This window comes from Salpingoeca rosetta (genome assembly GCF_000188695.1).
Source record: "Salpingoeca rosetta unplaced genomic scaffold supercont1.4, whole genome shotgun sequence".
In the NCBI taxonomy this organism is placed as follows: Eukaryota; class Choanoflagellata; order Craspedida; family Salpingoecidae; genus Salpingoeca; species Salpingoeca rosetta.
This window is the reverse complement of record NW_004754930.1, coordinates 375,171-386,734: the sequence shown is the minus strand read 5'-3', so window position 1 is coordinate 386,734 and position 11,564 is coordinate 375,171. Positions and strand designations below refer to the sequence as shown.

The window sequence follows — 11,564 nt, the reverse complement described above, 5'->3', positions numbered from 1 at the left end:
ATGGCGAATCGTCCACAAGTGGTGCATTTCATTTTGTCGTGTTTGGAACGGGCCGTCATGGCGGAACTCGAGGTTGGCTTTGTCGAGGATTGCGCTCCTGCGCTGCTCACGGCGCCCAACTTGCCCACAAAGTTTGGAGGCAGACCAGTACGTTGGCGATATGGTGTGTGCGTGCATGCGCGTGGGCGTGTGTGTGTACGTGTGCGTGTGTGTGTGTGTGTGTGTGCGTGTGCGTGTGTGTGCATGTGCGTGTGCGTGTGCATGTGCGTGCATGCGCGTGTGTGTGTGTGTGTGCGTGTGCGTGTGCGTGTGTGTGTGTGTGCGTGTGCGTGTATGTGCGTGTGTGTCTGTGAGTCTGCGTGTGTGTGCGTGTGTGTCTTTGTTGTGTGTCGTGTACAACTGTGTGTTGGCTGGAGCGTGTGGAAGAAACAAATCGTCTTGTCTCAACTGTAACGCGCTCTTCCATGTGAACCACACACACCCTAGGCTTGGCTCAACTTTGAGCAGCTGCCAACAAAGGAGCAGTTGACCTGCACATGTGGCGCAACCCTTCGCTTCCTCTTTCAGGTATGGCACAAATGTGACGTGTACCCATCTCTCGCTCCTCGCTCTTCTTTCTCCCTTCTCCCGTCTTCTCTTTTCGCTTCCTCTCCATCCCCACCCTTGTCCTCTTCTTCCCGTCCTCCTGTCCTCTTCCTCCCCCCTTCCTCCCCCTTCCTCCCCCTTCCTCCCCTCTTCCTTCTCCCTCCCCCACCCCACCTGCGCACGCATGTGAGGGCAAGGTTGAGCAAGAGGCGCCTTGAGCCCCGTGCTCGGCCCTCGCTCCCCTCCTCCACTCCTAACCCGCGAGCGCGAGGAGCGCACCCCTCATGCCACACCGAGACACAACAGTTGTCATATCACGCACTGTTTGTTCACTCGTGCCATTAGCTTCCCACCTCAAGTCATGGTGGCTAACCTTGGAGTTATTACACACGAGCACACTTCCTTGCCTGCTTCTTCAACTCGATCGCCCGCGTGCTCCGTTCTCCCTCGCTCACTCACACACTTCTCTCGCTCTTCACCCACCACCCCGTGTACGTCGCTGCTGGTCATGTGTGCGTGTGTTTCGTTCTAACTTTGTGCAGGTGTACAGCGGCGGGTTGTACAAGGGAGACCAGAACTATCACCGATGTGTATTTGTCTTTGTGTGCCCCAACGCCTCCACATGCAACAACCCCGGCAGACAGGGCGGGTAAGCTGTAGTCGGCCACTATATCCATGTCATGGCGTCTGTGTGTATGTGTGTGTATGTGTGTGTGTGTTATCGACTGGGCCACTGCTCTGCCCTCAATGGTTTGCTCTCCTCACGCCAAGTATTTGTCACTGGTTGAACTGCAACCAGGTTTCGCGCATTCCGTCAGACACTTCCCAGACAGAACAAGGTCTGTGTGTGTTTGTGTGTGTGTGTGTGTGCGTACACTGTGTTTGTGTGCACACTGTGTTTGTGTGTACACTGCAATGGGCGTGGCCTGTGATTCTTTCTTGTCGCACATCACACATCAGCACCAATTCTAAAGCTATCACTCACCTCATGTGCTCGTTTCTCCCCTTTGACGCCACAGTACTTCCATGAAGTGTCAGACGCCACCGATGACGCATCAGGCACCTTCAAGCAACTTCCAGATGGTGAGAGACATGGCCCTATCTGCATTCGAAACGTAGACACGTGCGGGTTCGCTTGCGCCTGTCATCTTGAAAATGGCCATGCCTTGTGCATGTGTGTGTGTGTGTGCGTGTGATCATGCTTTAGCCCACACTTCCAAATATGAAGTGTCCTTATTCACTTGTTCGTGTTTCGTTTGCCAGTCTTGTTCCATCATACCCAGCATGGCTTTCCACTTGCATACACTTACACCACCACCACCACCACCACCACCACCACCACCACCACCACCACCACCACCATGACGCCACGGTCGACCAACCAGTGCGGCTGTGCTACGCGTGCGGCATGCCGGCAAGCAAGTCGTGCTCGCGGTGCCACAAGCGCCACTACTGCAGCCGCGACCACCAGCGCTGGCACTGGCTGCACGGGCACAAGGACGAGTGCACGGCAGACTGCACGGGATATGCGGACCTTGTGTCCGTTGAGCCCGCCGAGTTTCTCTTCCCAGAACGCCTCCTCGTCTTGGAGCCAATCAAGGTGCGCGCGTGTTTGTGCATGTGTGTGTGTGCGTGTGTGTTTGTGGTTGTGTGCGTGCGTGTCTGCGTGTCTGCATGTGTGTGTGTGTGTGTCTGCCTGCCTGTCTGTGTGTCTGTCTGCATGTCTGCTTGTGTCTGTGTGTCTGCGTGTCTGCTTGTATCTGCGTGCAGCCTCGTTTGAGCCCCACCCCATAACGTCTGCCTATTCATGGCCACTATGAGCTTGCACACTCCGTCACGTTAACACACTTGTCACGTTCACACTCATACAATGTCCCTTGCTTTCCGTTGTGCTTCACCCGTTGCGTGCCTGACAGACCAACACAGGCGACAGTGATGATGACGATGATGACGATGATGATGAAACGCTTGACGGACTGGACGATGATGACGACACAACGACGAAGAAGAAACACGACGACGATGACGACGATGATGACGATGATGATGATATGCACTCTGAGCTGCAACAAATTGCCAAGGAGAATCCAAACTTGGCACCGGTTGCCGCCAACACATCCACAGAGTTTGACAAGATGATCAAGAAGTTTCGCAAGGCCCTCGCCGACGAGCCAGACCAAGTCCTACGCTACCAACAGGTGCGCACATGCACGGCGTGCTGCTACCCTCAAACTTCTCCTTGATTGTGCATGTCAGCTTCTCGAACTTGTCTGCTGCTTGTGTGTGTGTGTGTGTGTGTGTGTGTGTTGTGTGTGTGTGTGTGTGTGTGTGTGTGTGTGTGTGTGTGTGTGTGTGTCTGCCTGTCTGTGCCGCTATGTTGGAACAACACACCTTCCTTCTCCTTCTTCCGTGTCCCGTCTCCAGCCCACAACTCCCCGCCTCTCCCTCTCTCCTCACCATGTCACAACAACAGGGCGGCAAGCCGCTGTGGATTGGCAGTCGCGTGCCGGAAGAACACGACATCTCCCCCTGCCCAACATGTGGCGCCATGCGCGAGTTTGAGTTTGAGCTCTTGCCCCAGATCCTCCCCACCGTCGAGGTGTGTCTGTCTGTCTCTCTGTCTGTCTGTCTGCCTGTGTCTGTGTGTGCGTCTGCACATGCATGCTCTCACATACATTTCATCTTCCCATGTTATTCTTTCCCCACACCTTTCTCCACCAAGGTCTCGACCACGGCTGCCGACTTTGGCGTGCTCGCCGTGTACACGTGCCCCAACAGTTGCGACACAGCAAACACAGACGCCCTGGAGGAGATTGTGTGGCACAACCCTGTCACCCGCAACTCAACCGAGCCTCTCTCGAGCTAGCACGTGCTTGATCTGAACAACAATAAAAGCGATAGAAACCAGCACTCCCTCAAGGTTCATTGTTCCCCTTCAGTCCACCTTCGCACTTCACACACACGCTCTCTCTTTCTCATTCTCTCTCACACACAGAGTTTTGTCTTATCAGCGGTTCACACTTCTGTTGCCTTGTTTGATTGTTAGATTGTGCAAACACAACGAGGCAGCACAAGCCGTTCAAGTATGATCAAAACACCTGGGCGACAGGCACATGATGCTGTGTGCACAAACTAAACAAAGGACGACACACGTTCGCACGCACAGCTTGTCTCCCGCAACACATCGACCACAATAACACCGCGCACGCACTCCAGGACCATGTTCACTTGAGAGGGATGAAGCGGGAGGAGTTAGTGGCACCGATACCGGGGCGACCGTGGCGCACAGGCTTGTAGGAGATGGAGAACTCGCCAAGGTAGTGGCCAACCATGTCAGTCTGCAACGAAGAAAGGGAAACGACACAGAGAAGAGAGCAACAAAACCAAGAGGAAAACCAACACACGACAAGGTGAGCCAGTAGCGAGCGTACATTGAGTGTGGCACGCGCAAAGCACCGGAGGCCAGCCATACACGCAAGACAGATGCGATGCCCAGCAGCACCAAACAGGACACACAACACGTCTCACTCCGCGACAACATCATGTGCACAGAAAGAACACACAACGCCAAGACCAACAACGTACCCGGATCTCGACTTGGTTGAAGGTCTTGCCGTTGTACACGCCAACAATGCTGCCAATCATCTCGGGGAGGATGATCATGTTACGCAGGTGTGTCTTGACGGGAGCGGGCTTCTCCTGTCGGGTACAAGCAGCACACAGATAGGGCGCACGTATGGAAGAAGCAAGAACAGAAACCATGGGTGAGTTGAGTCTCACAAGGAGCGAATGAGCCAGCACTGGGAATCAACTGTCTCTGCAGGTGCGCATTATGACCGGCAGTTGCAAACACACAGGTGTATGCTTGGCGCGCGTGCCGGACAAAGGGGTGCACGAAAGAGAAGACAGGTGCAAAAGCACACGTGTGCAGTGCAGCCAGCAAGCACACACATCGAGTCCAACACCAACTTACGCCCTCGGGGGTCTCCTTCTTGACCTTCCTGAGCTTCTTGAGAAGGCTGAGGGGCTTGCGCTTGAGACCGCGCTTCAGCTTGCGGCGGGCACGGCAGTTGAGGAGGTCCAGGAGCTGTTACGACCAAACACAGGCCAAGAACAGTGTAGAGGCAAGACCAACAGCGAAGAAGCAGAGCCGCAGAGGGTGAGAAACGCGGGTCTTCAAAGATATCAGTGACATTGCACTTTGTACGTGGGTGCACACATGGTCAGCAGCAACAGCGTGCCGTTGCTGGCTCTGAAGCGCAACGCTTCAAATGTCAACACCATCAACGCTGTGGTTGTCGCTGCCAATCGTTAGTGCTGTGACATTGCTCCCCGCTCATGTGAGCACACTCAAGCTGCTCTGCGCTTCTGTCGCGGTCATCATCAGCATTCTCCATGGTGTGTTGCAGCAAGCGGGGCCGGTTTTAGGTGCTTTCAGTCGCGTGCTGTGGTGGTGGCGGTGGTGGTCTCTGTGGGTCGCATCTCGGCATCGGCTCTCGCGCTGCCTTGTTGCTGTACATCAATCGATTCTCCCATCGCTTCGCGAGCGCCACAAGGCCAGTCCGCGTGTGCCGTTCATCTCACTCGCTGCATCGGCACTTGGGTTCGGGCAGACGCTACAACACACACACACACACACACACACACACACAAACACACGCCACGTGCGCAAACATGGCCAAACACGCGTGCACGCTTACACACCTGGTCATGGCTGAGGTCAAGGAGCTGCTCGACCTCAATACCACGGAAGGTGAACTTGCGGAAAGCGCGCTTCCTCTTCTGAACGTCAGCCATCTACTCACACAAGCACACAAGCGCAAAAGCACAAAGGGTTTCACAGGTTGCGACAATGAGTGCGACGTGTGGCATGTGATGGTTGTGTAGTTGGTGCAGTTTTTGCTGTGGTGCCAACTGCTTGACAGACGTACACACACACACACAAACAAACGTACGCGTACACACACACACACACAGGCAGTCTGTCATGGACCAGTCTCCACATCCATGGCAGGGCGCTTTGGCCGTCGCCTCGCCATCCTTCCCTCCCAACTTTGCGCTCGCCATATCCCATGCTCCCTCACCTCTGCGGTGCGTCTGTGTGTGGATCTCTGATTCGAGTGGAAAAAGGCACACGAGTGCGCACACGGCCATCTGCTATCTACCTCAAAAGCAAAAAAACCGGGCACTCACCACCCAAAACAGACCACAACAATTTTTTATTTTTTCCTTTGCACCACATTTTGCCACCGTGGCAAAATCAATCAGAGAGTTGGTAAATGCGCACAGCGTTGGCATAAAAGATGCTGTGCTGGTCGCTTGCGCTCACACCAAGCTCATCCAAGCAGGCCTGTTGCATGTGTGATTTGTGTTGTGCGTGTGTGTGTGTGCGTGTGTGTGTGTGTGTGTGTGTGTGTGTGTGTGTGTGTGTGTGTGTGTGTGTGTGTGTGTGTGTGTGGGAGTGTGGGAGTGTGTGTGTGTGTGGGAGTGTGTGTGTGTATGTGTTGTGCGTGTGTGGGAGTGTGTGTGTGTGTGGGAGTGTGTGTGTGTATGTGTTGTGCGTGTGTTGTGCGTGTGAGAGCGTGTGTGTGTATGTGTTGTGCGTGTGTTGTGCGTGTGAGAGCGTGTGTGAGTGTAAGTCTTGTACTCAGAGACAGCGCGACAATCAAGCAACGCAGCAGCATGAGCACTACTCAGCAAGTGGAAGAGGAGTTTCACTGGCAGGTCGCTCACCTTCACGGCATCAAGCACTTGCTTGTAGGATCCACACACGCCGTCCACAGGGAAATTGGAGCCAAACAAGCAACGGTCTGTTCCAAAGGCCTCCAAGGTCCCCTTGATCCAAGGACGCAACGTCTCGGCACTCCAACCCCCTATCGAGCGGCACCCACACGCGCACAGCGCACGCGCATGTGTGTGTGAACAAGAGCACAGCAACAGTGACAGTCGCAGGTCAACAACATGTACGCATGCATGGAAAACCCTACACTGCCCTCACGCGCCACATGATACCTTTGCTTGTGTGCATTGGGTGAATGAGGCCCGAGATCTTGCAGTATGCGTTGGCATTGGAAGCAAGGTCCTGCACAATATAGCACACAGCACAGTAAGACAGTGTGATAGCAGCAGAGAGAGTGAGGGGCGTTGGTTGTCTGTCGCTCAACGACAAACGTAGCCACAGGTTTCGCCATACGCACAGGGGCGAATGTAAAGGCGCGCAGTGGCACGAATGTAAACGTGTGCACACACACATATTCACACATGCATACACACACGTGCACATGGCACTGTCGCACCTTCATGCTGTGGAGCCAGGAATCGTAGCCAGGACCATCCCGCTCAATGGGGCAACCAATGTGATCAAGCACAAACGGGATCGTAGGGTGCTGTTTGCACAGCGCCGACGCCTGTGCCATCTGGTGTTTGATTTGTGTGTGTGTGTGTGTGTGTGTGTGCGTGTGCGTGTGCGTGTGCGTGTGCGGTAAAATGGGGACAACAAAGCAGGGTGATGGTAAGTAAGGGGAAAGGACGGGGGAGACAGAGACAGACAGAGACAGATGAAGACAGACAGAGACGGATCGAGTCAAGTGGGGGACAGGTGGAGACGTTTGGAGTCAAGGGAGCTGGCAAATACACGGGCAGACACACGAGCGCATGGACGCCCACACACATAGACACGCACGAGTTGCGAAGCAAAATAAGCGCATGTGCATGTTATTCAAAGACCTGGTGCGGATACAGGTGCAGCTCGAACAAGAGGTTGTACTTGGCGAGCAGCCCGATACGCTCCCGCCACCTGCGGCACAGACACATGCGCACACCCCGAGTGAGGCTTCAGATGAAGCAACCAACCAACACTCAGAGAAACAAAACGATGGGGGTGGGGTGGGAGGCAGCTTGCAGTGCGCGCGTGTACAGCTGTGCACAGCCAGGAATGCATCACACCTGTGCACAACTGGTGCGCTCATGCAGAACACGACAATCAACGCACAGGTGCGGGCAAGGGAACCTCACTCTGGATCGCTGAGGTAGTCGCGCTCTGCTGCTCTCTTCGACTCGTCCTCGTGCCAGTTCAACAACTGCCTAACCCCTCTGAACCGCGGGCTCTGTGTCCGCGTCGGGACAAAGTAGGTTTGGCCGGAGGACGGAGGAGGGGGGTACAGGGGGAAGTTGGTCGCATTGGATGAGGGTTTGGAGGGATAGATGGACAATGTTGAACAAACGAGGCATGTGAACGACATGCAACGCAAAGCAAAGCACAGCAAGCGTGGAACGGTGACACACACACACGCACACACGCACACACACACGCACACACGCACACGCACGCACACGCACGCACATGCACGCACGCACACACTCTCCCCTTGCAGACCTTTGCATGCTCTTGCAGCTGATTCTCGACGTCTGGGCTGTCAAAGTTGGCGTAGCCCACAATGGCATGCGGAAACCCGGCACTGTTATCAACGTCCTGCGTGACAAGGGACACGGTGGCGAGGTGCAAAAGAAGGGGTGGTCACACAGTGGTGATTGGAGTCGTTGCGGTGAACCGGAGGGGGAAGAGCGGTGTGACTGCAGACGACATAATGCACACATGAGCACATGGACCACCACAAACACAGTTCCAATATCGCCCAGACGTTCGCACGCCGGCACTTGGCATAGTGGTGTGCTGTTCCTCACCTCTGCAATGCCATCAAGCCATCTTGTCTCCTCCACCTCGTCTCCACGCCACTCGCCCTGCCGCAACACACACGTGCGCATGGGCGTGTGGTGTGAGAATTGATACACGTGGTACAGCATCAGACGGTGTCTCCACACACACACACACACACATACACACACACATACACACACACACATGCACACACGCACACATACACACGCACACATACACACGCACACACACACACACGCACGCACGCACGCACGCACACGCACGCACGCACGTACAAACACGCACGCACGCACGCACGCACACGCACGCACGCACGTATAAACGCACGCATACAGACACACGCACACGCACCTGCACATGGACGGACTTGGTGACATTCAAGTCCTGAATGTCCCGCTCAAAGTCTGGCAGCAGATATGACCGCTTCAGGCCCGCGTCCTTGGCATCTGTCACCAAAGCGCATCAGTCAACAGCACCAAGTTGTTCGTGAGCGCGTGAGCACGGGGGTGTGCGTTTTCTTGAACCGTGTCAATGGGTGTGTGGCCATCTCGTTCGACCTGCAGGGATGTTGTTGATCCATTTGTAGTGGTCCCCGAACCGCTCCAGGTCCCAGAAGTGGTGGTGCGTGTCAACCACGGGCCCAGTGTACGGCATGGCTGCTCGTGTTGTGTTTTGTCGTGTTTGTGTGTTTGCCTGTGTTTGTGTTTGGACTTGTGTTTGTGTTTGTGTGCGCTGTTGCGATTTGTGTTCTTGTTTTGCACCTCGCCTCGTTTCGTTTCATTCATGCATTCATTCACGTCAGTCAGCTGTGTGCATCTGTCTAATGCACGTCTGCCTGTCTGTGTACAACACCAGTGTGAGCAAATCCTCCTCCTCCTCCTCCTCCTCCTCCTCCTCCTCCTCCTCCTCCTCCTCCTCCTCCTTCCTTCCTTCCTTCCTTCGGCGCCTTTGGGTGTCAGCCGGTCTTCAGCTGCTTGAGGACTTTGCGCAGCGGGCTGTTGGGGCCAACCACCTCCCCATGCACGAAGAAGCTCCTGCGCATCCACACACGCACACACACGCGCGCACATGTGAGTTGTCCGTCCATGTGAGCACTGCAAGTCGCTCGTGCAGAGATGAACACGCTCAAAGAGGTGTGCTGTCGATGACTACAAGCGCACACGTACACATGCACAAGCAGACAAGCACGCAGACGCACATACACATACGCACACATACATACACACGCACATGCACGCTCGCCAGCACATGCACGCACAAGCACACGCAACCACGCATGCGCATGCACGCTCGCCAGCTGTACGTACTGGTTCCCGACGAAGAAGGATTTAAAGGCCGGGTCATCTGTGGGATATGTCTGCCATGACCAAGTATGCACCATGGCGAGTGAAGAGGGTCAGTGTGGGAGTGGACAACGTGTGCACGTAAGCAGCCTGCACAAACAGCCTGTGTTGAGGCGAGAGCTCGGGTACATCAGCAAACACGACACATATGCTCACCACGTCTGCTGCCGAGAAGGTTGTCTGCTTCACGCCTCCAAAGAAGGAGACTGTCTCTGCTGTCAGCGAGATGTCGCTGCAGTCCTCCCCGCGCTTCAGCTGTGATGTCAGCACCAGTGCAAGCAGCCAGCGTGAGCCGTCGAGTTGGGGAGGCGAGCGTACACGTGTATGTATGTATGTGTGTATGTGTGTGTGTATGTGTGTATGTATGTATGTATGTATGTATGTATGTATGTATGTATGTATGTATGTATGTATGTATGTATGTATGTATGTATGTATGTATGTATGTATGTATGTATGTATGTATGTATGTATGTATGTATGTGTGTGTGTGTATGTGGGGGAGGGCATACACCCGCCCACGCACGCACACACACACGCCCACGCACGCACACACACACGCACACACACGCACACGCACGCCTACGCACGCCCACGCACACACACACGCCCACGCACGCCCACGCACGCACACACACGCACACACACACATGCGTACACACATACACACATACACACACGCGCACAGTGCCACTGTGGCGAAGCCCATGAGTAGAGAGACACAATCACAAGCGCAGGGAACAGTGACATCGCGGTACCTTCTCGGCATCCTCGTGCGACACGGTGATGTTGCAGACATACGACTTTGTTGCCCAGTGCAGCGCACCTGCTCCCAGCGTCAAGTGCAAGAGGTAGAAGGCATCATGAGTGGCATCGGCAGACACGGTGTGTACATGGGCGTTGCGGTGAGCACAGAGTGCAGGTCGTGACGACACCTGCACACCACGCAAACAACCACTTGCCCATGACATGATGGAGGTGATGGCAGGTGACCCCACCTGTTGTTGCGCCTGCAAAGCAGCAAACGGTGGTGGAAAGTGCCACCTTGGCCATGGCGGACATGTCTGGATTGCCAATGAAGATGGACTGGCGGAGGGCACAAGAGAGGGGGGAGAGGGTGTGTGTGTGTGTGTGTGCGTGTGTGTGTGCGTGTGGTTTGGTGCGTTGTAGAGGTTACATCTTGTGACTGGGAAAAGGTAAAGCACGCAAACGCACACACGCACACATACACACACATTCACACAAAAACACGCACACACACACACATACACACACGCGCGCAAGCACACACGCGCGCAAGCACACACACGCACACGCACACACACACGCACACGCGCAAGCACGTACCGCTGGAAGAAACAGCAGGGTGAGGGTGGCACTGGTGACGGAGACGACCTTCAACGTACGCACAGGCCTGGCAATGGGTGCCTCGTACAGCAACACCCGTTCTTGCTGCTCCTTTGGGGCATCAGTGGCCGTGGACGACGACATGTGTGTGCACGCCGTGGTGTGCAGTGGCCGCCGGCACACTAGGGAGTTGTTCTTGCAGGACGCTGGCCCCTGAAAAGCGCGTTGAATGCCTGCAGCATGGCGCAGCTGCTGAGCGCACTGCATCCTCTTTGCCGCTGTTGTTGCTGCGCGCACACCGGTTCGCTGCGCGGTTGCTGTGGCGAGTCGCATCGCTGCCGCCGCCGCTGTCACTGGCATCCGACCCACTGCCGCAAACCTGTGCATCGCCAGCATGTTCATCATCGTCTTCGCGCAACAACGTGCTCGTCCTTCCTTCTTCTGTTTTTTCTTTTGTGTTCTTGGTTTGATGCGGAATTAATTGACCCTGGCTGCTTTGCCCCTTCCAGCCCTTCAGCGTTCTTTTTTGGCGGCAACACGACATCAAAGCTCTGGCGTGCATTCCAGCCTTTCTCTCTTTCTCTCCCCTTCGACATAGAAGCTCGTGTGAG

At 55.2% G+C, this 11,564-nt stretch overlaps 3 protein-coding genes across 3 annotated transcripts; 1 reads left to right on the top strand and 2 right to left on the bottom strand.

The window, feature by feature from the left end:
• Nucleotides 1-27: 27 nt before the first annotated feature.
• On the top strand, nt 28-3,542 carry PTSG_01155 (uncharacterized protein). The gene is made up of 9 exons (XM_004997067.1): nt 28-147; nt 487-567; nt 1,128-1,234; nt 1,385-1,424; nt 1,605-1,668; nt 1,971-2,185; nt 2,502-2,783; nt 3,059-3,184; nt 3,308-3,542. The coding sequence occupies exons 1-9, from the start codon at nt 58-60 to the stop codon at nt 3,449-3,451; spliced, it is 1,149 nt and encodes a 382-aa protein (XP_004997124.1). The 5' UTR covers nt 28-57; the 3' UTR covers nt 3,452-3,542.
• A 267-nt stretch (nt 3,543-3,809) lies between these two features.
• Nucleotides 3,810-8,917, bottom strand: PTSG_01154 (ribosomal protein S15; the record flags this gene model as incomplete). The annotated part of the gene is made up of 15 exons (XM_004997066.1): nt 3,810-3,923; nt 4,171-4,284; nt 4,559-4,672; nt 5,290-5,382; nt 5,670-5,696; nt 5,873-5,935; nt 6,319-6,458; nt 6,598-6,667; nt 6,882-7,001; nt 7,312-7,381; nt 7,600-7,691; nt 7,961-8,056; nt 8,269-8,325; nt 8,615-8,709; nt 8,821-8,917. The coding sequence occupies 15 exons, from the start codon at nt 8,915-8,917 to the stop codon at nt 3,810-3,812; spliced, it is 1,362 nt and encodes a 453-aa protein (XP_004997123.1).
• Nucleotides 8,918-9,159: 242 nt separating this feature from the next.
• On the bottom strand, nt 9,160-11,424 carry PTSG_01153 (uncharacterized protein). Its single transcript, XM_004997065.1, has 6 exons — nt 10,954-11,424; nt 10,605-10,692; nt 10,365-10,432; nt 9,763-9,861; nt 9,571-9,620; nt 9,160-9,297 (listed from the first exon to the last, which is right to left on the bottom strand). Exons 1-6 carry the CDS (start codon nt 11,356-11,358, stop codon nt 9,219-9,221), a joined length of 789 nt encoding a protein of 262 aa, XP_004997122.1. The 5' UTR covers nt 11,359-11,424; the 3' UTR covers nt 9,160-9,218.
• Nucleotides 11,425-11,564: the final 140 nt, after the last annotated feature.